The 23,527-nt window shown below is 32.8% G+C and overlaps 3 protein-coding genes across 3 annotated transcripts; all 3 read left to right on the top strand.

Annotated features, from left to right (window-relative positions):
• The first annotated feature begins 257 nt into the window (after nt 1–257).
• Nucleotides 258–2,484, top strand: LOC118063259 (homeobox-leucine zipper protein ATHB-40). Its single transcript, XM_035077253.2, has 3 exons — nt 258–472; nt 608–912; nt 2,106–2,484. The coding sequence occupies exons 1-3, from the start codon at nt 391–393 to the stop codon at nt 2,328–2,330; spliced, it is 612 nt and encodes a 203-aa protein (XP_034933144.1). The 5' UTR covers nt 258–390; the 3' UTR covers nt 2,331–2,484.
• Nucleotides 2,485–9,342: 6,858 nt separating this feature from the next.
• On the top strand, nt 9,343–11,523 carry LOC118063258 (probable NAD(P)H dehydrogenase (quinone) FQR1-like 2). Its single transcript, XM_035077252.2, has 2 exons — nt 9,343–10,050; nt 11,078–11,523. Exons 1-2 carry the CDS (start codon nt 9,515–9,517, stop codon nt 11,304–11,306), a joined length of 765 nt encoding a protein of 254 aa, XP_034933143.1. The 5' UTR covers nt 9,343–9,514; the 3' UTR covers nt 11,307–11,523.
• Nucleotides 11,524–15,101: 3,578 nt separating this feature from the next.
• Nucleotides 15,102–22,213, top strand: LOC118063257 (aminopeptidase P1). Its single transcript, XM_035077251.2, has 16 exons — nt 15,102–15,295; nt 15,373–15,436; nt 15,526–15,665; nt 15,897–16,181; nt 16,262–16,384; nt 16,756–17,031; nt 17,253–17,339; nt 17,481–17,548; nt 18,589–18,655; nt 19,534–19,668; nt 19,764–19,844; nt 19,985–20,039; nt 20,162–20,266; nt 20,365–20,436; nt 20,968–21,092; nt 21,850–22,213. The coding sequence occupies exons 1-16, from the start codon at nt 15,203–15,205 to the stop codon at nt 22,009–22,011; spliced, it is 1,938 nt and encodes a 645-aa protein (XP_034933142.1). The 5' UTR covers nt 15,102–15,202; the 3' UTR covers nt 22,012–22,213.
• Nucleotides 22,214–23,527: the final 1,314 nt, after the last annotated feature.

Genomic DNA, 23,527 nt, shown 5'->3' on the forward strand with positions numbered 1-23,527 from the left:
TGTGAAGCACACTTTTAGTATCTTTATTCACTTTCATCAATTGCTTTTACAACAAGCAAAAACCGGTGAAGGAAAGGGAGGGCATTCAGAGGGATGTTGACACTTTCCTTCTCACCCCCACATATTGGTCAAGGTACATGAATGGCATTGTTGATATTACGAGAGAAATAAAGTCCTCACTGCCCAAGTTTCAAAAAAGTCCGTTTTGACAAACAACCACTTAAGTCCTACTCAACCCTTATAAAATGAACCCTCATGTTTCTCTAGGTTGTCCACTCCTTCAACGCCTAGAACACCATCTTAATTATCTTGAGTGAGACAAGAGAAAAAAAGAAAAGAAAAGAAAAGAGAGAGAGAGGGAGCGTGAGAACCAATAGGAAGACAACTGCCATGAGTTACAAGGTTGAAGATCACATGGCACTCACCTCTCAATTGTACCCAGGTGTATTCACTCAAATGGTTCCACAACAAGGTTAGAGATACGAAAAAACAGTACAGCTAAAAAGAAAAGAAACTAACAATCATGATTTCTTTTTGTGTTGATCATCAGCTTTGTAAATAAGTGATTCATGATGTTTACTTAACATGAGTTTTTGATCATGCTTAGGTGAATCTAAACCACGACGAAGGCGAAAGAAGAACAAAGACGCCGGCCTTAATGGGGCAAGGAAGAGGAAACTTAATGAGGAGCAAGTTAATCTCCTTGAAATGAATTTTGGTAATGAACATAAGTTGGAATCTGAGAGGAAAGACAAGCTTGCTTTAGAGTTGGGACTCGATCCTCGCCAAGTTGCCGTTTGGTTTCAAAACCGGAGGGCAAGGTGGAAGAACAAGAAGCTAGAGGAGGAGTACACAAAGTTGAAGACATCCCATGAAAACATAGTTGTCGAGAAATGCCACCTTGAATCCGAGGTCCATGTCTCTCTCTCTCTCTCTCTCTCTCTCTCTCTCTCTCTCTCTCTCTCTCTCTCTCTTTCTCTCTGTGTTTTTTAGAATTGTCTCTCAAGTTCTTTATTAGTTTAGAAAGGCCTCGAAATTTGTTTTCTTTTTATTGCACCGAAGAAGTAATTGAGTGTGTGTATATATATATCTAGCTAATTGCTTGATCAAGTCGTAAATTTACATGAAGAAACACTCAACTTAGTGTAACTATTTACATGATGGAGCTGAGTTGATTTATGGTAAAAGTAGACTTATCTTAGTTGTATTACCCTGGAAAATAAAAGTAGACTCACGTGGTTGATTTTTTTCATGCACAATGATAAATTCAGGACTCCAATTTGACTTCTATGTGCATGCTCTCCCTGCAAACGCAAGACTCGACTAGTCTAGCCACTCATTAATTGGTTTCTTGAATGTCTTCTCTTTGGCATACTTTTTTGTCTTCTGTGTTGATTAGATTCTAGGACAAAAGCAAGGCAAGATTTTCCTATTTCGAGCAACCAAACAGAAAGTTAAGAATGACAATTTGGAATAGTATTCTCTAGTGATTGCAAACATACTTTTACTTCCTTACTCAACATGTAACTGCTACTACTACTGCTACTTTGTTTTATCTTTAACGATAAGATAGTGCTGCTCAATTCCGAAATTTATGACTTCCATTACTGACTTTCTTGGAAGAAAAGCAATAAAATAAGATTATATCGTGCCTAATCTCTTAAACTGCAATAAGACATGGTGACCTACCATATTCTTGAACGTACATGAGCTCAAGGTTCGAAGAAAAAAGCCATGCCAGCTAGCTAGCTGTTCGATAAGGCTACAAAGGAAAAATATCATCCTCAAAGTGAACCAAAATTTGGACAAGGAACAGCATGATGCCACTCTATTTAACAACAAAACACTGCTCTACTACTATGTGTTTCAATCCACTAGTCAGCATGTGTCCGTACAGCATTGTTTAAGGTTAACTGTTATATCGGGCCCTTCAAAGCCACTAGAACACCAGCACGTGGCACTCTCGCACTTTGGAAATGGCACGCCATTGTCCTATAAAGATTGATTAAACAAATATTCCTCTGTCAATATTTCTCACATATATCACCTTTCTTCTTGTTTTCTCCACATGTATAATTACTAAATCGTGGGTTCATTCATTGCAGGTTTTAAAGCTCAAGGAACAACTCTCTGAAGCAGAAAAGGAGATCCAAAGGCTGTCAGACCGTATTGATGGGGTTTCCACCAATAGTCCTAGTTCATCCTTGTCGATGGCTATGGACCCCCCATTTCTTGGAGAGTTTGCAATGGAAGGATATGGAGATGCTTTCTACATGCCACCAGAAAACAATTACATTCCTGGCATGGAATGGATTAATCTGTATATGTAACTGGCTAGCTAGCTAACTGATATTACTATAATTAGGATAATGTAGATAGTGATTAAGTAACAATCTAATGTAAACAACTTCTTCATCTAGTGTATCACGAGGTCTCTCTGTCAAGCTAGCTAGTAATTGGAAATGCATGCCGATATTAATTTAATGCTTTGCCTTTTGACTAGCAGCTAGTAGATAATCTCATCCAGGTTTTTTTTTTTATTATGCTAGATGTTTTGAAAAAGCTTAGTACAAATAAGCAGCAACCACCAATGAATAAGAAGCAGAAGTCAACCCAAATCCCCTCTTGATTTCTAGAGTACAGAACTTTGGTAAGCATTGCATGTACTTCTACCAAAGCAAAAAAAAAAAGTGTTTCGACAAAGATATAATATAATTAATTTGATGTTTTTATTTTTTTGTTATTTATATAAAAAACTAACTATGCCCAAGTAATAATTGCTGTTAAAAATAGTATAATACATACGCCCTGCGACTACTGCTATAACTAATCGACTATTCAAGAATAGTTGGTGCTGTCAAGGGAAAAAACAAGGGGGGGTTTATAAATACATTGAGTCAAAAGAGAACGACGCTTCCTCTCCCTAGTAGTGCCGGCCAGATAGCCCTAAACCACTCCTTTTTTCTTGTGTTTCCTTCATCAAAATCATTTGCATGCCTTACAATATTGGTTTAAAAGAGTGTGTGTGTGTGAAAAAAAAACTATTATTAGGAAATATTGAAAGAGAGAGGGGACGACTAGAGAAGAACAAATTGAAGGAGAAACAAGTTAAGAGGAGGAGGAGGAGGAAGAAATTATCTATAACATCCTTGAAACATTGTTCAAATTTGTGTGTTAAGTACAGTTCTTCATATTTCCATTATGTTATGAGTAAATATATTGGAGGAGATGAAAACCCAAAATGTGGTGGATTAGGGTTCTTGTACATGTTTGATTTGGAAGCCTAGTGAAACAAATATGTTAAGTTAGCAAAGAAAGAAAGAAAAACTTAAAGGAATTAACAAGGAAATTAATTTCAAGTACATCAAGAGAAAACCCAAACATTAGGGCCGACCACATTTGAGCATGAAGGAGGGATAAAAATTGAATTGTAAATTATAATATTATGAGTTTGAACAAGCAATTTCAAGAGAAGAAACTAGCTAGTTCAAATCTGAGAATTTTAATGTATTATGTGCTCTTGTATTAGTGTAAGGAAAGAACATGGTTTATGTTATACAACTTGCTTAAAGATTAAAACATAACTTGTAAGTTTTAAACATGGGATTAATGTGAGGAAAGTGAAGTGATTGAAATGAAAGAACTTGAAGAATTGATCTTGGTAGGTTCGGCCATATGGTAAGAATTCAATGGAAACTTGCTTGATTGATTAAGTAGCTCTTGTAGAATGAAAAGAAATGGTATGGAAATGTTACAATGATGATGGAAGAACAATTACTGATATTGTCTTTCAAGTAGAAATATTACTACATTTTTTAACATGGAATAAGCAATCATGTAAATATACATATGTAAAATTATATAGGTTTGGAAGTGCGTAGAATTATTTACTAATGAATAAATTAAAGAGATTTAAGAATTTTTAGCATTTTACCCTAGGCAAGTGTCGGCCAAAATATTGTCAAGGATGATGAGATTTATGATTTTGGTAGGCATGCATGACATAAATGGTGTTGTGATCAAAATGGAAATTATAATCAATACGGATTTTAAGAAGATTTGATTGGTTAAATTAGTAAACATATGTTTTTGTGTAAATATAATGATGGACAAGTAATTAAATGATACAAAATGGACACCCTCCTTTTTGTATTCCTAGGTTTGGCTAAATGAGTATCAAAAGGAGGAGGGAGACCAAATTCAAATTGGTGTGTGGTCTCGGATAGGAAAATGTGTTGTTGAATGTGTCTAAGATGAATTAAGGAAGATGTGTATGTGTTGAAGGATAGGTAATGAAAGATGATTGAACATCAAAAGAAAAATGCCATGTTTTATAACCATGGATTCAGAATTTAAATTGTAATGAGAATTTGAATAAGATTTCGTACATGTTGAGTTACTCCTAAGAAAATCCATGGGGTTTGTGCAACAAAGAGTTTTTGTTCTAACACAGATATTAAATAGGTGCACCGTACCTTTATCAAGTAATTAAGTTTAATTACTAAATTCTAAAATGAAAATTAGTTGTGTCTCTATGACAACCGAGAAGTTGAATTAACTAGTTACTAGAATGTAAAGTATAGGTGTAAGCATGTAGACCTGAAAGTTAAATTCATTATGGGTGAGATATGGTCTTTGATATAGAAAAGAGCTAGAAAGACAACAACAATCATATAAAGATAGAATTTTAATGAGTGAAAAGAGTTACAAATGTAAACCATATGTATTCATAGTTTTATTTTATAAGAAAATAAGTCCAATAATGTTTGTTAGTTTAAAAGATTTACAAGAATTTTAAATAAGTTAGGACACTTATCTCTACTAAAAAAAATAAATTAGAATTTGAAAGCATAATGAAAATTAATACAATAAAAAAAATAATAAAGTTGATATAAATAACATATTTAAAGCCTAATTTTAGGAGATATGACAGTTTAGAATGATAACATCTCCTCACACACACACATATATAACAAAAATATTATTTGAAAATACACGGTCATATAATATCAAGATATTATTATTTGTTAAATGTTTATTTTAAAAAAAAATTAGAATATCCAATCACAATCTAAATATTTTTATGTTAGTTTTATTAAATATGTAAATGAAAAAAAAAAAATAAGTAAGATAATTGGAAAGGAGACAAAAAAGTCCTTATTATTAACATGCATGAGATTAGATGCAGTAGTGTCATAACCTAAATTTGCACGCTAATTTTTATATATATAAAATTACATTTTAAGTGATTTTCCCTTTTTTTTTTTTTTTTGGAATTTCAACCGTACAGTCACGAGAGCAAAGAAAAGAGGTTAATGTATTTTTTATGTTTGATTTTTTTTAGTCTCTTTTTTTGTTTTTGGTGTTGAAGTTCACGCAAGTTTTCAAAGTTTTTATCTAATCAAATGTTTACTCAAGATTCCTTCAAATAAACATGTCAGTATACTATATGTTGTCAAATGTACATGAACATTTTATTTTATTTTATTTTATTTGAATGTATGTGTTTTTTTTTTAATATAGATATCCGAGCTAACTTGCATGTACTTCAACTAATCCCACGAATCCTGAAGTTAACGATTATGTAAGTTTTTACTAGTCCTGAAGTTTATGAGATTCAAACTAGTAATATTTAAAAAACAAAATTAAAACTAGACTAATTAAGTTATACCCCTTAATATTTATATGTGTTTTTAGTTTTGCTAATTGAGTGTATGTACTTTCAAAACTTCATCAATTAAATGCCTTTAATTTTAAAAACTAACAAATGTATATCTCGCAATCTTATGCAGGCCACATTTGACCAAGTTAAATAAAATTAAAAATTAAAACAACAATATATTATTAAAAACTTATTCAAATTTAAAAAATAAAAATAAAATATTGTGGATCATAATTGACTATGAAAAAAGTATCGTGAAATCGAGCCCAAGAGTTTTTTAAAAAAATGCTGGAAAGCCTAGCCTAATTTGCTGGGGGGGAAAAGGTCGAAAACCAAGCCCATATATGGTATTTAGTGGGCTTTAAAAGAGGTGCGGAATTCAATCGAGGAGAGAAAAAAAGAAGGCGGAACCAAAATAGCGATGACACTCATCCTCTGCAGACCTCTAGATGACATGTCGTCTGATCATAAAGTGGGGTCCAAAACACTTCCAACCCAGGTGGCCCATCATCTTTTCAACTTTGGACGCCTCCTCACGCACTGTGAAGAGGAGTATTGTCCCACGCACTAGCATGTGGGCATTACATGCATGGCAATTTTTCTTTGTAGTTTTTAAGCTTAGTCCCTAATTCTGTAACAACTCTACAAACCAGTCCCTGATCTTGGCTATCTGTCATGATCATCCTCTATAGAAACCTAGTCAAGAAAAAATGAAGCTGGCTCGAATTCCAAGAAAAAAAGCTAACAGGCCTAATCAAAATTGGCTCCCCAGTGGGCATATCACGCGACAATGTTAGCCCTCTCACGAATCAAATATATGATGATCATCTAGTAGTATGACATCTATTTATTTTTATATTTTAAAAGTATTTTTAAAATAATTTAATTTTTTTTATTTTAAATTAATATTTTTTTAGTGTTTTTAAATTATTTTATTGTGTTTATATCAAAAATATTTTTTTAAAAAATAAAAAATATATATTATTTTAATCTATTTTTAAATAAAAAATATTTTAAAAAATAATTATAATACCCACACTCCAGCACCGGATAAAAAGCTCTTCATCTTATAGGTTCTCCACAACAGCATGATGCCAATCTCCTCTCCTCCATTATCAGTATCGGACACAAGCTACTCTTGTTGCCTGACTTGCAATATGACACCTCCTAGTACTAAGGAACTCCCTTAACTCTCCAGCAGAGCTGACTGATATTTGGATTGTTCCTTGGATCTAGGTCTGCTTGCATCAACTTGTCGGAAATAGGTACAAGCCACCATTACAATAACAATATCCACAAGATAAATTATATCCACTAAACGCTCCTTCGAGGAACCAAAAGAAGTGTTTGTTTTTCTGGTAATATTATATTTTTTAAAAATTAATTTTTTAATTTTTTAATATTAAAAATAAATTAAAAAAATATATATTATCTTGATGCATTAGAAATAAAAAAAATACTACATAAAATAACAACTATCATATACTAAACAATAGCCTAGGGAATACTCTAATTCTCCATGCCACCATGAACATAAGGACTTGTGAGCTACCGATGAGTTTTAAAAAACAAAAAACCTTGCTCATTTTACAAGTCTATACAATTAAATAATATTTTATTAAAATTTTAAAAATTAACTATTTAAAATTAACTTTTTATATTTTTAAGATTGTTTTAATATATTAATATTAAAATAATTCTTAAAAAATAAACTATAGGATAGTATCAAAACCCCCCCGCTCTATCAACACACTCCACGAAGCATCATCGTAGAAAAATCAAAAGTTAGCCGCCCAAATGGACTGGGGCAAGTTATTTTCAAAACCAAGGAAGCCAATGCAATTTTGTTTGCCTAATTTGCTCCCATGTTATCCATGGTGTGAATTTGAAATCATGTAATGTTATTGCAGTCAAATAAGATCAAATAAGATTATCTGCTTGATCTTTGACTTATAAGGAAAACAAAGTCTATGTTTTATTTTTCTCAATTAACTAACATATTTCTTTTATATGATTGTATAAATACTTGTGCATGCATATATGAATTATATTTTAATACAATAAAATTATCAAAAATAAAATTGATCATAAATGTAAATAGATGGTGAAGTGAAATCATTGACCTATAAAATATCTGAAAATGATTTGATAATTGAAAAAAAATAACATGACAACTAATTTTAATTGAAGTTTAAAATTTTATTTTATTGCCGTAATATTTATCATATTTGCAAAGACAACATCATAATTTTTTTAAAAATTTTTTAACTATCTATTGGCCTTTGTAAAGATGGGGAACCAATTTTTGCCTTTATTGAGAATAAAAATGTGTTTGGAAATATAGTTATAAACTGTGATTCTGAAAAATTTTGAGATTTTTTTTATATGTCTGTATTATTTTGATATATTAATATTAAAATTAATTTTTTATATATTTCTTAAAAAATATTCTAAGATTTGTTTAGAAATATGATTGCGGTTGATTTTCAAAATCCCCACTTTATTAATACATTGAACAAAGCATGATCGTAAAAAAATCAAAAGTTAGCCGCCCAAATGGACTGGGGCAAGTTATTTTCAAAACCAAGGAAGCCAATGCAATTTTGTTTGCCTTATTATTTGCTCCATGCTATCAATGGTGTGAATTTGAAATCATGTAATGTTATTGCAGTCAAATAAGATCAATTGAGCTAAAGAACAAGGTTTTGAAACTTGGATCATATACGCTTAGTTAGAGATTATCCGCTTGATCTTTGACTTATAAGGAAAACAAAGTCTATGTTTTATTTTTCTCAATTAACTAACATAATTCTTTTATATGATTGTATAAATACTTGTGCATGCATATATGAATTATATTTTAATACAATAAAACTATCAAAAATAAAATTGATCATAAATGTAAATAGATGGTGAAATCATTGACCTATAAAATATCTGAAAATGATTTGATAATTGAAAAAAAATAACATGACAACTAATTTTAATTGAAGTTTAAAATTTTATTTTATTGCCATAATATTTATCATGTTTGCAAAGACATCATCATAGTTTTTTTTTAATTTTTTTTTAACTATCCATTGGCCTTTGTAAGGATTGGGAACCAATTTTCCCGTTTATTGAGAATAAAAATGTATTTGAAAATATAGTTATAAATTGTGATTCTGAAAAACTTTGAGATTATTTTTATATTTTTGTATTATTTTGATATATTAATATTAAATTAATTCTTTTATATATTTTAAAAAATACTCTTAGATCTGTTTGGGACTATAATTACGATTGATTTTCAAAATGTTTTTTATGTTAAAATATATTAAAATAATATATTTTTTTATTTTTTAAAAATTATTTTTGAAATTAATGCATAAAAATAATCTAAATTATAAAAAAATATTATTTTTTAGTAAAATAAATTTAAAGATTTTAAAAATATAAATTAACCGCGTTTCATACATTATCGAAAACATTTGCACCGCAATTACAATCAAACACGGCAGGGGATCTTTTTCTTCATTGCAAGCAACAGATAGAGACGAAACCAAACCAGCAAAAAACCCATTCTGAATTATAGAATTAAAATAAAATCACAAAGAGCTAAAATGACCGGCTTAAAAGACAGTTTGAACCACCACATGGCAAAAAAAAAATAAAAATTCAAAGTCAATCCACAGCTCTCTACCAACTTCTCACATACTAACTAATCATTAATAATCGACTTAATTAACACTAATAAATAAAGAAAGACTAATCTTTAGATCCAAACGCATACACACTCTGTCCATTAGTAACATTATCTCTCCAATTCACTGTCGAATTCACCCGATTATCTGATCGGAATTGATTTCTAAAATGGGAAAAGGAGGCGGCTGCGTTCCGAGTAAGAAAAAACAACCACCAGTGTCCGACGACCCCGTTTCCACCACCCGCGAAGCCGAACCAATCCCTGTTAACGACGAGGAAACTAATGATATCGCAAGCACATCACTAGAGCCCACAATTTCATCAAAATTGAAAGTTTTTATTGTGTTTTACTCCATGTATGGGCACGTGGAAGGATTGGCCAAGAGAATGAAGAAAGGAGTGGACGGAGTGGAAGGAGTTGAGGCTTTTCTATATCGGGTTGCAGAAACGTTGTCTGATGATGTTTTGATCAAAATGAAAGCTCCGGAGAAAGATGCTGGGATCCCTGAGATTACGGCGGCGGAATTGGTGAATGCGGATGGTGTTTTGTTTGGGTTTCCGACAAGGTATGGGTGTATGGCTGCGCAGATGAAAGCGTTTTTCGATTCGACGGGGCAGTTGTGGAAGGAGCAGAAACTTGCTGGGAAACCTGCTGGGTTTTTTGTTAGTACTGGGACTCAAGGTGGAGGTCAAGAAACTACTGCGTAAGTTAATAATGCTCTGCTTGTACTTCATGATTCAAAGTTAATGTTGTTTCTGTTAGAATATGCATCGCTTTTACTGGCTAAAACAAATCATAATTATGTTTTGTGATATGCCCTTTTGATCACAGGTTCTTGTTGATTCCATGATTAGATTCCATGTGAAAATTCTCTAAGATTTTATGAAGGTTGTGTTTTTCTCTTTAATTCAAGCCTTGGGTGAGGGTTTAGGTAAGAAAGAATGATTCACGGAAAGTAGAGGTATCGTTGAAATATGGAAATTCAGATGCAGGGAAATTTGTTTAACCCCTAAACGAATAGCCAGTTGAAAACCTTCTTCGGTATGTGAATTAGTGTAAAACAGAGAAGGAAAAAAAAAGGAGATTTATTGAGATGAAAACGAGGCAAAAATATAGCTTAGTAAGAACAGAGCAAGATACTATAAAAGTGAAGCAACAGGGGTTTTTGGAAGAGTGGCATGAGTGAAGAGACGACACTGATATATAGCTGTAACCAGGCGCATTTTAGTATTAGTTTGAGCATCCAGGAGTTTTGACATGCCAGAGCTTGTAAGACATTTATACTAGCTAAGTCAGCCAACCAAACTGAGCTTGAGTTACCTTTGTATTGGCATTTTCAGGTTCTGTTTCAGGTTGATGTGCTTAGCCGTTTGTTCTTGGTGCATATTTTTTCCTTGTTGTAGCTAAAACTTAATTTAAATATGAAATCGTGCATTTTCATAAGCAAAAAAAAGTTGGTTTCTTTTCTTTCTTTTTTTTGTAAATGTAGTGCATCTATTTTGGGATTCTGACATTTTATCTTTTGTTTTGATAACTGAGAGCGTTTGGCTTTTGTTCTCAAGTCATCTCTGTTGGCTTAACATTTTAAAGGATTTAATGCTATAGAGATGGTGGTTTGGATTGTTATGATCGCTTATGAAAATGAATGAGCTGTATGAATTCTTTTCTAGAAAACCAATTTATATTAATCGTTTTCCATTGCCTTAATCCTCTTGTTTGGGTTGAGACAGATGGACCGCAATTACCCAGTTGACCCACCACGGGATGCTATTTGTTCCGATTGGATACACCTTTGGAGCTGGCATGTTCAAGATGGATTCCATTCGAGGTGGCTCTCCATACGGCGCTGGAGTTTATGCCGGGGATGGCTCAAGAGAAGCAAATGAAACAGAGTTGGCACTTGCTGAACATCAGGGTAAATATATGGCCTCAATGGTCAAGAGGCTTGCCCAGACCTGATGACATGTTTTACTCTTCAGAACGCATTTACATCCCCTTTATCTATTCGTTAATTTGAGTGCATTTTTTTGTAATTGTTCTTGTTGTTTTACTCACTGTCATATTTGGAGGATCATACATGGTCAAATCCATTCCACATTTCTCCCCTTTTCCACTCAGTGCTGCAAGCTGTTTATGACTCGAAATTATCTGAATAACGATATGGATTTGTTGGACATATTATTTTGTAGATTTATTTTTTGTTTGATTGTGACTATGTACCGTAGCCTTGATTGATTAGGATCTTTTGAATTTGATTTGGTTTTTCTCTTCTATTCAAGTAGAATTCTAGGCTATTAAAAAATCATGGGAAAAAATTGAAGCAGTAGATCCATGGCAGAAAGAACCAGGTAGGATGTCAGCTTATTGAAGCAATTGCAGGCATGAACAACAGCAGAAGCAAGGAGCATCAAGTACAACAAACTCAACAAATTATTTTGAAAGAACTAAAGCAACAACATCAAAACATAAACATGTCTGCTAAAGGAACCTACCCTAACCTTAACCTTGAAGGCAAGGTTGTTTTTAATGGGGATGCAATTATAATAGTCCTAATCTTGATTTATTTCTGTTTAAATTTAAAGTTACCATCTTAGGATCTTTTAAATATGAATTCAAATTAGTTTCTCTTCTATTAAGTAGAATTCTAGATTATAGGAAAATCATGGGAAAAATTTATGAGGATTTTCTATTAAGTAAGCAACTTCGAATATATTTTTATGGAAGCTCGAACAACCTCCAATATGCCTTTTTTTTTGTTTTTTCAATTAGATCTTCATAGTAAATTTCTTGTAATTCAATAAAATGATGAGCTTGTTACCGAGTCATTGTAATAAACATGGTTTTAAAGCATTTGAGTCGCTATTAGTTCATTTATATCTATCATTATCTAAAATTAAAGAACACGAAACAGTTCCTGTTTAGGCTCATACACTTTTGAGGACGAAGAACTTTACTTGCTTGCAGCTTTGGAATTTATTTTCCTGGGGAATCTTTCTGGTGCGATCTTGTCCTTGAATGATGACTCAAGCAAATATGCTTAAAGAATCTGTTAGCTTTGGACAGAGACATCTACCCCAACGTTAGATGACCTACAGTGCAAGAAAGTTCCAACTGTAGAAGAAACAAAGTTTACTGAAAACACGATTTCAACAACCACAGATTATAGTAAAAGCTCATTTTTTCTTCCATGGCGTGTTTTAGCAGAGAGCCATTGTGTACACTAACTTACGCAAGTCTTTTTATCCACTCATACGAGCTGACTGTGCAATGGAGAGGTATCCATGACCAATGACTGATACAAGAATTAGTTCAGTACGAGGATGACAATACTATTACATGGAGATTCACTTTGTATGTTTGCTAGCGTTGTAGTTGTTGCTTTTCAAATAACTTTTCGTGTCGAAATATATATCAATGATATTTTTTTTATTTTTTAAAAATTATTTTTAACATCAACACATCAAAACAATTCAAAATATACCAACCATATTAAATTATAATAAAAAAAATAAATTAAATTTTGTGGAACATGGTTTCAATCGTGTTCCCAAGCACAACGCTTGCTCGAAAAGCCAGAAATGCTCTCTGGTTAAAGCAGACTGGGCATGGGAAGAACAGGCTCAATGAACTTGGACTAGGCGAAGAGATGCTGTTAGATAAAAGCTGGAATGTGGATCTTCGTTTTTGTTTTTCTTTGACTTGCATATGGATATATGAAGCTCCTGATAAAAAAAAAAAATAAAATTGCAGTATGAAGCAATCTGTAATTCAATGACAAGAACACAAGCTTGAAGTATGGAATAATGGGGACCGTACAATTATGCTCTGTTTTGGCTTTCTTTTTAAAAAATAAACAAATAAAATGACATCATTTTAATTTTTAATTGACTGAATTAAGCCGTTTAACTTATAATTTAAACCTCTGATTGAAAACTGAGATTATAGCATTGAATGGCCTGATTCATTAAGTGTTCTTCTTCTTCTTTTTTTTTTTATAAAAAAAAACATGTTCAAATTTTCAAAAATAATATAATCTGAAAAAGAACAACATAATTATTTTTTTAGTATACAAATTACATAATTAAAAACAACACATTATGTATAATTTTTTAACCATTTCAAGATTTATCAGCTTTTTTCTTGAAACTTGCTCTCATATTTGATAATAAGATATGTGATGTTTCTTAAAAATATTTTTTATTAAAATAATATTTTTTATTTTTTACATCAACACATAAAAATAATAATAAAAATATATACAAAATTGCAATTTAATATATTTTTATAAAAAAATAATTTGGAAAAAATCAAACCTAAAAACACAAACACAAACACTTATCATATCCCCATTAAAGTTTGTGGTTAAACCGATTTTTCATCAAATTTTAATATATTTTTTTAGTAAATTTTTTATTGATTTTAGATTTTTAAATTTATTAATATTATAAATATATGTTTTTAAAATATTAATTTAATATAGTTTTTAACGCACTTTAAAAAATAATTTTTAACATACTTCAAAAAACGTTCCATTGATACTTCACACTGGGCAAAAAGCATGATTCTGAAGCTGCCTGAGGGCATAAAGCATAAATGGGATCAGACATTATGGGATTGAGAACAAGATTTTTGGATTGCACGCCAACTTATTAAATAATATTTATTATCATTATCGTTATTATTATTATATATAAAAAAGTTCCTTTTAGTGGTACTAAGTTACCAACATTCAAAAAACATGCTTTTACTTTTTAATTGAGGACTTCCATTTTTATTTTTTTTTAAGATTATGCTATTACGAACAGCCTAATCTCATGAACAATAGTTTTTAGATTCAGTTTAATTGCCAGTCCAGTTAAACATTGGGTTTTAGAATTTAATTGGGTTAATTTTATTTATTTAAAAATTAAAACGATATTGTTTTTAATAAAATAAAAAAATAAAAATTAATAAATTATAATCGGGTTTTTAATTAGATTTTATTGGATGACACCAAGTTTTTTTTTTTTTTTTTTTTCTTTTCAATTTAACCCGTTTTTAATTTTAGATGAATTTGATTCTGGATTGACCGTTGAGCCAATAAATTTTAAAACTACTTCATAAACAGAGTACAGAATTGTGCAGTCCATGAATCCAATCTCATAATTAATTTTTTTTCGACATTGGAAAGCAGAACAGACACAGGGAATCTGATTCATTTTTCAGATTATTGGAGTCCATGCTTGCTTTTCTACATTTGGCATAAATATCTGTTTGCGTTGATAAAACGGCGAGTATTTACTGTTTTACCAAGATTAAGGAACCTTGTAAAAGCAATTTTGAAAAACAATTACTGAGAAGGTCAACTTCGTGAAGGAAACCTCAGATTATTTCCCAGCCATATGTAGTTTTTTCTTTTTTGATTGAGTCCCCCAACTACCCAATTTATATATTAAATTCCCCTTCTATATACCTTCTTCTCAATTGAATCCTTACAATGCTAAATATCTTTATGTCCAACAACTTGTCTTAAATTGAAACCAGAAATTGAACATTTCTATGTCCGGAACTTGAGAAATTAGGATAAGGGGAAAACACGTGACTGCATGTGCATTTCTGAAGACGATCTCCAATTAACAAGGGTATTCGATCAAGTAAGAGTATATAGATGACCCCAATTGATTAAATAATTAGTTGGAGGACTAAATGTAAGAGATTCGAACAAAGTATCTGATTTCACACCTCCCAACCATTATAATTCCTGACGCATCCTAGACAGTTCCCAATCTAGCTTTGATTTGTTTTATCTCCAGTATAGACCTGCTCCATTTCAATCTCTCACTCGCTCACTCAAAATTGAATCAAGAAGAAAAATCATGTCAGAAATACTAGCTTCTTTAAGGTCTCTAATGGCGTCTCATTCTCCACCTCTTGATGCCTTAGTTGTTCCATCTGAAGATTATCATCAGGTACTACGCTTTCACTTCAATCATCTTCTAAACTTTTCAATGTTTGGATCATACGATTTATGATTTTTTTTTTGCAGAGTGAGTATGTGTCTGCACGTGACAAGCGACGCGAATTCGTTTCTGGCTTTACAGGAAGCGCTGGTTTGTTAGTTTCAATTATTGATTCCTCTTGTGATTTTTGTTTTCCAGATTGTAACTAAGTAAGTGTATGATGTTGTTTTTGAGCTTAGGTTTGGCGCTTGTTACAAAGAAGGATGCCCGGCTGTGGACGGATGGGCGGTATTTCTTACAGGCAACGCAGCAACTTAGTGTTGAGTGGACGTTAATGCGTATGGGAGAGGATCCTGGTTTTGATGCATGGGTGGCTGATGTGAGGCTTATATTATATTTCTTTACACTTTTTGTCAACACTTTGCTATATTCTGTGTTGGGATTTCGTTATTTCTTGAATTGAATTTATGCCAAAGGGATGGCTGTTAATTGTTTAACTTAGCCAGCATTTCTATGTTTTTTCTTATGATTTTAGTAGTTCGTTTTTTTTTTTTTTACAAGTTTTAGGTTTATGTGGTGTTAAGCATGTCTTTATATTTGGTTTTATTAGAATCTACCTGTGGAGGCGGCTATTGGGATTGATCCATGGTGTGTATCGGTAGATACTGCGCAACGGTGGCAACTGACTTTTGCGAAGAAACAACAGAAACTTGTTCAGACTGAAACCAATTTGGTTGATGAGGTCTGGAAAAGTCGTCCGCCAGCGGAAATAAATCCAGTTGTGGTTCATCCGATAGAGTTTACTGGATGTCCGGTTGCACAGAAGTTGAAGGATTTGAGAGCAAAACTCAAAAATGAGAAAACTCGTGGCATAGTTGTCACAACACTTGATGAGGTGAGTTTATATCATTCTTTCCCAAATAATTTGCTTGTTCAGACATATTGAAATGTTAAACCAGTTTTTCTTCAATGCAGGTAGCTTGGTTGTATAATATTCGTGGGACTGATGTGTCCTATTGTCCAGTTGTTCATGCATTTGCTATAATAACATCCAATTCAGCTTTCCTTTATGTGGACAAGAAGAAGGTGTCTGCTGAGGTCAGTTTCATAATTCATGTCAATTGTAGATGCTTTTTACAGTGTACATATGCAATGTTTTTCTTCTGCAACCTAGAGATTTTTTTTTTTTTTGATATTTTCAACTTTCAACTGTTTTCTGATATCCAAGATTTCTCAATGATCTTTATATTGTATTCTTTCACTTTCATTAGTTTATGTTTCAGCTAGCATTCAATTAAATGTTGGTGTTCACCAAGTCTTTTTTTATCCAATGTCAACTTTAAAACAATGTTTGCTTTCTGTCTTTCAAACATACTTCTAGATTCATACACAAATATGAAGTTGTGGAAAGAAGCTTAACCTAGTAGGTTGAATAGTTATGAATACCTAATTCATTTGTTCTTATGCAGACAAACTGTTATATGGAGGAAAATGGAATTGATGTTCGAGATTACGCTGATGTGAGTTCAGATGTGGTCTTGCTTGCATCTGATCAGCTTGACTCGACATCTGAAGTCAAAGGAATTGATACCACCACGGGAAATGGTACAACTGAAGCAGAAGGAAATAATATTGACCGTATATGGGTTGACCCTGGTTCATGCTGCTATGCTTTATATTCAAAATTAAATTCTGAGAAGGTGCACATGCAACAATCTCCTTTGGCCCTTGCAAAAGCTCTAAAGGTAGTGCAATCACATCCAACGAGAACAAGTTCTCTGTAACCATAAACAAGCCAATACAATATGATCTTTTAATGTTAAAGTTCAGTTGCCCCTCTAAAGATTCATTGAAAAGCTATGTAAATTGTGTTCGGTTTACTGATAGCAATAAAATCTATTTAATTGTGTTCATGCACGCCATATAGGCCAGTTTTTTCTCATTGCTAATTGTTTCAATATCCTAGAACCCTGTTGAGTTGGATGGCTTAAAGAAGGCACACGTTCGGGATGGTGCTGCTGTTGTGCAATATCTTGTCTGGTTAGATAAGCAGGTAACTCTGAGATGTAACAATTGATGAATCAGTTTTTGTTTGTTTCAGCCTCTTCAATGTGCTCAAGCTTGAACTCACACATTCACCAGCATCTGTGAATTTTTTTTTAACCTGATTCCAAATCTTGTCTTGAACATGCAGATGCAGGAATCATATGGGGCTTCAGGCTACTTCTTGGAGGGGCAAAGTGCAAATAAGAAAAAGGATTTGTAAGTTTTCCTTTGTCATACTGTTACTTTCTATCCATGATCGGAAATGCTGCATCAGGCATTAGGATGTAACCTGATTTTTCCTAGTAAAAAATATTAGAGAAGTTTGTGTTTACTACTGAATAAACAGCAATCTTTGAAATTCAGACTGCTGATATATCTATGTATCAAGCAAGAAAAAATGATAAAAAGTATGACGTCAACATACTAACAAGTCCTCCATTGTTGCATTTAATGTTTGTGTATATGAGATTGATTATAGATTGAAGTTTTGTGCATCTGGTTAATTTAATATTTTAGTATATATTTCTTGTTTGGTATATGCATGTGAAACGGAGCTTATAAAACCAATGGAATCTTATTATTAGTACCAAATTGCAATGGATCCTGCTGATTTTTAGGAGCCTTCTCTCACAAGCCATGCTCTTAGATAGTCCATACTAGAAGTGGCAGAAAAGCTGTCCCATTCATTTGCGTTTATTTCATCCATTATGTGTAGTATGAGCATTTTCTATAGTAAGACATGGAAATTTATATCTTGCGATGCAAGATCATCCCATTTTGAAAAAGAAATTTCATTAATAATTGATGTCTGGTTTTAGTATGTTTGGATGTTTGTTTCTTGTACAGCTTCATCACTAAGGTATTATTAGGCCTGATATGGCTATTGATACTTCAATTTTATTTTCATATATATATATATATTATTAACTTAGTGTTAGGAAAACTTTTTGCAAGCTTTGCTTTGGTCTTTATGTCACACAAAATGATTTGACTGTCATTTTTTATTTTTTTTTGGGTAAAGTGCATCATTGCCATCACTGACTACTATTTCTTTTTGCCAGAAGTTTACTTTTAAATGATGCTATATGATCAGTTCCCCTTTTCTCTTTCTCTTCCAAATATTTTTTTTATGCGGGCATTTTTCTTTACCTCTTGTGTCCTGCACAAGATCACCGAACAATGAATGCACACAAAAAGACTAAGCTTGACATGACATTGAGGCACTTTCCTCATATTAATGGTATGTGCTATGGCAGGGGAGCTATAAAACTGACAGAGGTAACTGTTAGTGATAAGCTGGAGGGTTTCCGAGCATCCAAAGAGGTATTCCCACCAAATACATTTGGAAAAAAGTTCTTATTACATCAAACAAAATTAAAAGTTTAATTAACAGATGATGTAAATTGTCTTATTTGGAACAAACTTTCTTTTGAAGTTATTGTAGTAATATTGTTTTCTGTTCATGCTGTAAAAAAGTAGGTATTGTCAGTTTCTAGGTATTAAGTTGCTGTATCAATGCATTATTATTTTATTTGAACTGTCATGGAGAAACTGACATTTGATTATTGATATATATCATCCAAAGAGCAGTGTGCAAATCTGTTGCGCCATGTTTTATAGTTGTAGATGGAGGAAGGATTACGGTAAAGAGCCAAATATGAATTTAGATCAATGGGATTAAATTAAGATGTTGTGATTTTATTCTTCAATATTTGGAAGTGAGTTTTTTCTGTCAACATAATTAAGGATTTTTAGCATCTTCTACTTTATAGTAGTGTTTTACATGTGGTTTTTGGTTACCAGGTATAGGAAATTTTCAACATTTTTTTTTGAAGTGACCCTGCTATGCATCCTGACCTGATTAATGAACAGTAAAGTGCAGAAATGTATATAGGGGATCTTTATAATTTGCTCGGGTTTTTCTCCTTTGATTGGTCATGATGGTGAAAATTTAGATAAAATGGACTGGATCTCCTTATGGCTGGAGAGTTTGGTTCCTAGTATGAAAATTGATGGCAGCCTAGCCTAAAATCATTTCAACTCAGGGAATAAAGCAATTTGTAAGTGAAAATGGCAACAAGCAAAGGCTCATTTTATCTCTTCACGGAATTTAATTTTGGTGTGATATTGTTTTTGTTTCTCATTCAAGTAGTTTGACAAGATGATTTTTCTTTTTTTTGGTTATGTGATACAAATGGCAGCATTTTAGGGGGTTAAGTTTCCCAACAATTTCATCAGTCGGTCCAAATGCAGCAATCATCCATTATTCTCCACATGCTGAAACATGTGCAGAGCTCAATCCAGACAGCATCTATCTGTTTGATTCTGGAGCACAGGTTCATAAATTGTTTGGTTTATAATCACAAAATCTGTATAATATTATACTGCTTAGTGATGTCTTATTTTCCTTTGATATTTTTATGGCATGAAGTATCTGGATGGAACAACTGACATAACTCGCACGGTCCATTTTGGGAATCCATCAACGCATGAAAAAGCATGCTACACTGCGGTATGTGGCTTCAGACTTCCCTTTGAACATTTCAATTTTATGGAACAGGAGATTACGGTAGTTTGAAATCATTACAAAGCACTCCCTTTCTCTCTTCCCACTTTTTTTCATCCAACTCTTATGAAATTAATACTATACAGGTTCTCAAGGGTCACATTGCTTTGGGTAATGCCTGTTTTCCCAATGGAACTAATGGTAATTTCATCTTTTATCTCTGTCGCTTGTTTATATTCATGTGTACAACTGGTAAACCATGTTACAGTGAAACATCAAGTTATATTGATTTTACTCATCCATTGATTTATTGTATTTTATAGGTCATGCCCTAGACATTCTTGCTCGAATTCCTTTATGGAAGGATGGTCTTGATTATCGACATGGCACTGGTCATGGTATTGGATCATACCTAAATGTACATGAAGGTAAGCAATGAGCAACAGATGCTAACTGTTTTCTTTTTTCTTCTCTGTTTTTAGTTTGATAAATAAGCTGATTACTGTTTTTGAAACTATCTTGACAGGACCTCATTTAATTAGTTTCAGACCACATGCTCGTAATGTGCCACTGCAAGCTTCCATGACTGTAACGGATGGTTAGTTTATAATCTTCATTGATTTTATTCTAGGTCAGAAATAATATCTCCAAAATACTGGGGCTTAGATCCGTGTATATTCCCTTCATGTACATGTTTGTGTTTTTCTTCTTCTTCTTTTATAATGGTGGTTGCATTCCCTCTCAATTCTGGCAGGTGTGCTCTCATACTCAGAGTGGTCTCCCCTTAGGTTTACCTTGGCTTTGAGTTAATTATATTAATAATTCCTACTCTAATGCCCTTGTTTCTGTAAACTTCTGTCTCTGCATATTGTTCCGAGTAACATACCCTGCACTTTACTTGGACACATTGAGCTCAGGAGTAGTCAAGAGACCATCATATGAGGACTATGCACCCTGAAATAGCTTATTTATATTTACAGACTTATTAATCTCAACTTAAATTATTAATATCTTATAATGTTGACATTTTTGAATGATATCTATGCATTTTGTTCTACTTTCAAGAACCAAAAATGTTTCTTTATGCTAGAACCATTGAAATTGTATAATACTGGATTTCATTTCTCAGAACCTGGATACTACGAGGATGGGAACTTTGGGATAAGATTGGAGAATGTGCTTATCGTCAAGGAGGCTGATACAAAATTCAATTTTGGTGACAAGGGCTACTTATCATTCGAGCACATAACATGGGTAAGCACATGCGCATCCATCAAATTTCTGCAGTGATTGTGCTTGTTCTACTTCCTTTTCACTTGTTCCTGAATATGCTTATATTGTTTCTAATAATCTGTTTCTTGAGGTAAGACTTTGGAAATGATTTCTTTGGAAAAGGAAAAAAAATAGGGATATATAACTTGCCTTGGCTATGAATCAAAATAGTCAAGATAACTTGAAAAGAAAGGGAATCATTTGCCAGTCCAAGTAAGCAGACACAAATACTGGAAAAGTAATCCAATATTCCAATGAGTTAAAATGATCAACCGCTCAACCGAACTAATCGAAATTAGAGAAAATGAAAAGTAACTCTTTTGGTGAAGTTGGAACAGTTAATCTTGAAGTGTATCCCAAGCTATAACTTGAGCCTTTTACTAGCTCTTGCCTCCTTGGTTGCTCTGGAAATAAATTCATAGTTTGTGTACAAAGAAAAGTTTATGATAATATTTAATTTGGCCTTCCCCATGGCTCAACTAGCTTTAAAGTCGAAGGCGTGCTATAGATGTTGTTGAGAAGCTACTTTAAAACTACTGTCTTTGGGTACTAGGTAAACATTTTCTCTGCAAAAATCCAGCTAGCATAAAGACTGAATCTTCTGTCACCTTGTTGTAGATTTAACTTGTATATTTCCATTTTCCTCCCTGCACATTCAAGGTTTTTGTACTTGTTGAAGAAAAGTCCAATTACAATTGAGTCTTACTATATCAACCTTCCATGATCTCTTGATGTCCAGGCACCATATCAAGCGAAGATGATCGACTTGACCCTTCTAGGTCCTGAAGAGATAAATTGGCTTAACATCTACCATGGGAGATGTAGGGATGTTCTGGCCCCTTATTTGGATGAATCTGAGATGACATGGCTGAATAAAGCTACTGAACCCATAGGGGTGTGATTCTTGTTTCTAGTAGCCAAGGACCCTCTCATAAAATGAGGACGTAAGATGAAGAAAATTGAACTTCAGCCTGTAACTGCGCATTAAACTTCATATTTATTTTTGTTTCACAAGAGAATGTTTTTAAGCTCCAAAATCAGTTTGTGATGTCCAAATACTTATATAGATTTAGTGTTTTTTATGATATTAGCTAAATTTTATTTCCGACCTCTTAATTAGAAAAAGAAATCTCAGCCACAACCGCCATGGATATTCAAAGAGGACTTGTTGTAGGTGCCTGGATATGCTGTAGTTATTGCAGTAAGTAGCTTTTTAGAGGATATCTATAGGTTTTGAGGGCCTTGAGCCTTTGCTTTCAGATATTTGAAGCTAGTCGTAAAGTAATTCACCACTTGAGCAAAAGAATTAGAGGAGGAACCGCCCTTGCAGAAAAGCTGTCTCAGCACTTAATTTTAATGTGATTTGAAAATGTGTTAAAATAATTTTTTTTTATGTTTTAAAAATTAGTTAATTATTAAAATGATCTAAAAACATAAAAAAAATATTAATTTAAAATAAAAAAATAAACAGTTTTGGATTTGGAATCAATTTTTATAAATATATCTTGAAGTCTTTTGTTAACCAGGGGTGTTGGGCTATTTTCCAAGTTGCCTTCGTGTTCTGGCCGGCTCTGCAAAGAGTGAAGACGAAGTTCTTTGCTTTGGTCAGAATTTGATCTGCAAAAATTAATTGCATTGACAATTCGTCCTGTAATGCTTTGAGTTTCAACCCCGCACTTTGCAGGGCACAATCAGCGTCGTACGTGCTTCAGAATTCATTCAAGAGAACTCATTGCGGAATTATTTATCTCAACTTAATCTATAGTTTTTCTTCTTTACTCTCATTCCTAAAACATTACTAATTGGTGCATCTCCTAAATTATTAATATGCTGAACCAATAAATATTCTATGTTATTCTGGAACTTCATTTCCCATAAACCTATATGGACGGGAACTTTGGAATAAGACTGGAGAATATTAATGTGCGTATGGTCAAGGAGACTGATACAAAATGCAATTTCGGTGAAAAACAGACAAGACCCACTTATTATTTGACCACTTAACATAAAATAGCTAAGTGCGTATTGATAGATCCATCAAAATCATTGCAGAGACTATTGCAGTTCTACTTTTCTTACATATTGCTGATATTCCTCATTTCCTCTCATATGTTTCTGTGTTCCTCGGTCTGTCGTATTTCTTTTTTCTCACGGCAAGACTTCGAACTTGCATGCCTGTTCATGGGAAGGCGCAGCTTGACTTTTGCTGCAACGAACGAGTGAAAAAAACGTCGAAAAAGTTGTGGGTGGAAGTGATTAGGAACTATACAATGGTTGTTAATAAATTACCACAGAGCTGTATCCTAATTCCTCGTACCTTTTGGTCAAATTAGGATCCGTTGAAGCTTGGCAGATTTTGGAGTTGCGGTGAAAAAATATATTCAGTACATGTAAAATAAATGAAAAATAAGTTTATA

The sequence above is a fragment of the Populus alba genome, chromosome 7 (genome assembly GCF_005239225.2).
Source record: "Populus alba chromosome 7, ASM523922v2, whole genome shotgun sequence".
Classification (NCBI taxonomy): domain Eukaryota; kingdom Viridiplantae; phylum Streptophyta; class Magnoliopsida; order Malpighiales; family Salicaceae; genus Populus; species Populus alba.

Bases quoted from the DNA above. Each gene is read 5' to 3' on its own strand.
- LOC118063258 (XM_035077252.2), top strand. From the start codon at position 9,515: ATGGGAAAAGGAGGCGGCTGCGTTCCGAGTAAGAAAAAACAACCACCA. The intron at 10,051-11,077 runs GTAAGTTAATAA...GGGTTGAGACAG, and splicing joins GGAGGTCAAGAAACTACTGC to ATGGACCGCAATTACCCAGT.
- LOC118063257 (XM_035077251.2), top strand. From the start codon at position 15,203: ATGTCAGAAATACTAGCTTCTTTAAGGTCTCTAATGGCGTCTCATTCT. The intron at 15,296-15,372 runs GTACTACGCTTT...TTTTTTTTGCAG, and splicing joins CATCTGAAGATTATCATCAG to AGTGAGTATGTGTCTGCACG. The intron at 17,340-17,480 runs GTAACTCTGAGA...TTGAACATGCAG, and splicing joins TTGTCTGGTTAGATAAGCAG to ATGCAGGAATCATATGGGGC.
- LOC118063259 (XM_035077253.2), top strand. From the start codon at position 391: ATGAGTTACAAGGTTGAAGATCACATGGCACTCACCTCTCAATTGTAC. The intron at 473-607 runs GTTAGAGATACG...GATCATGCTTAG, and splicing joins TCAAATGGTTCCACAACAAG to GTGAATCTAAACCACGACGA. The intron at 913-2,105 runs GTCCATGTCTCT...CATTCATTGCAG, and splicing joins AATGCCACCTTGAATCCGAG to GTTTTAAAGCTCAAGGAACA.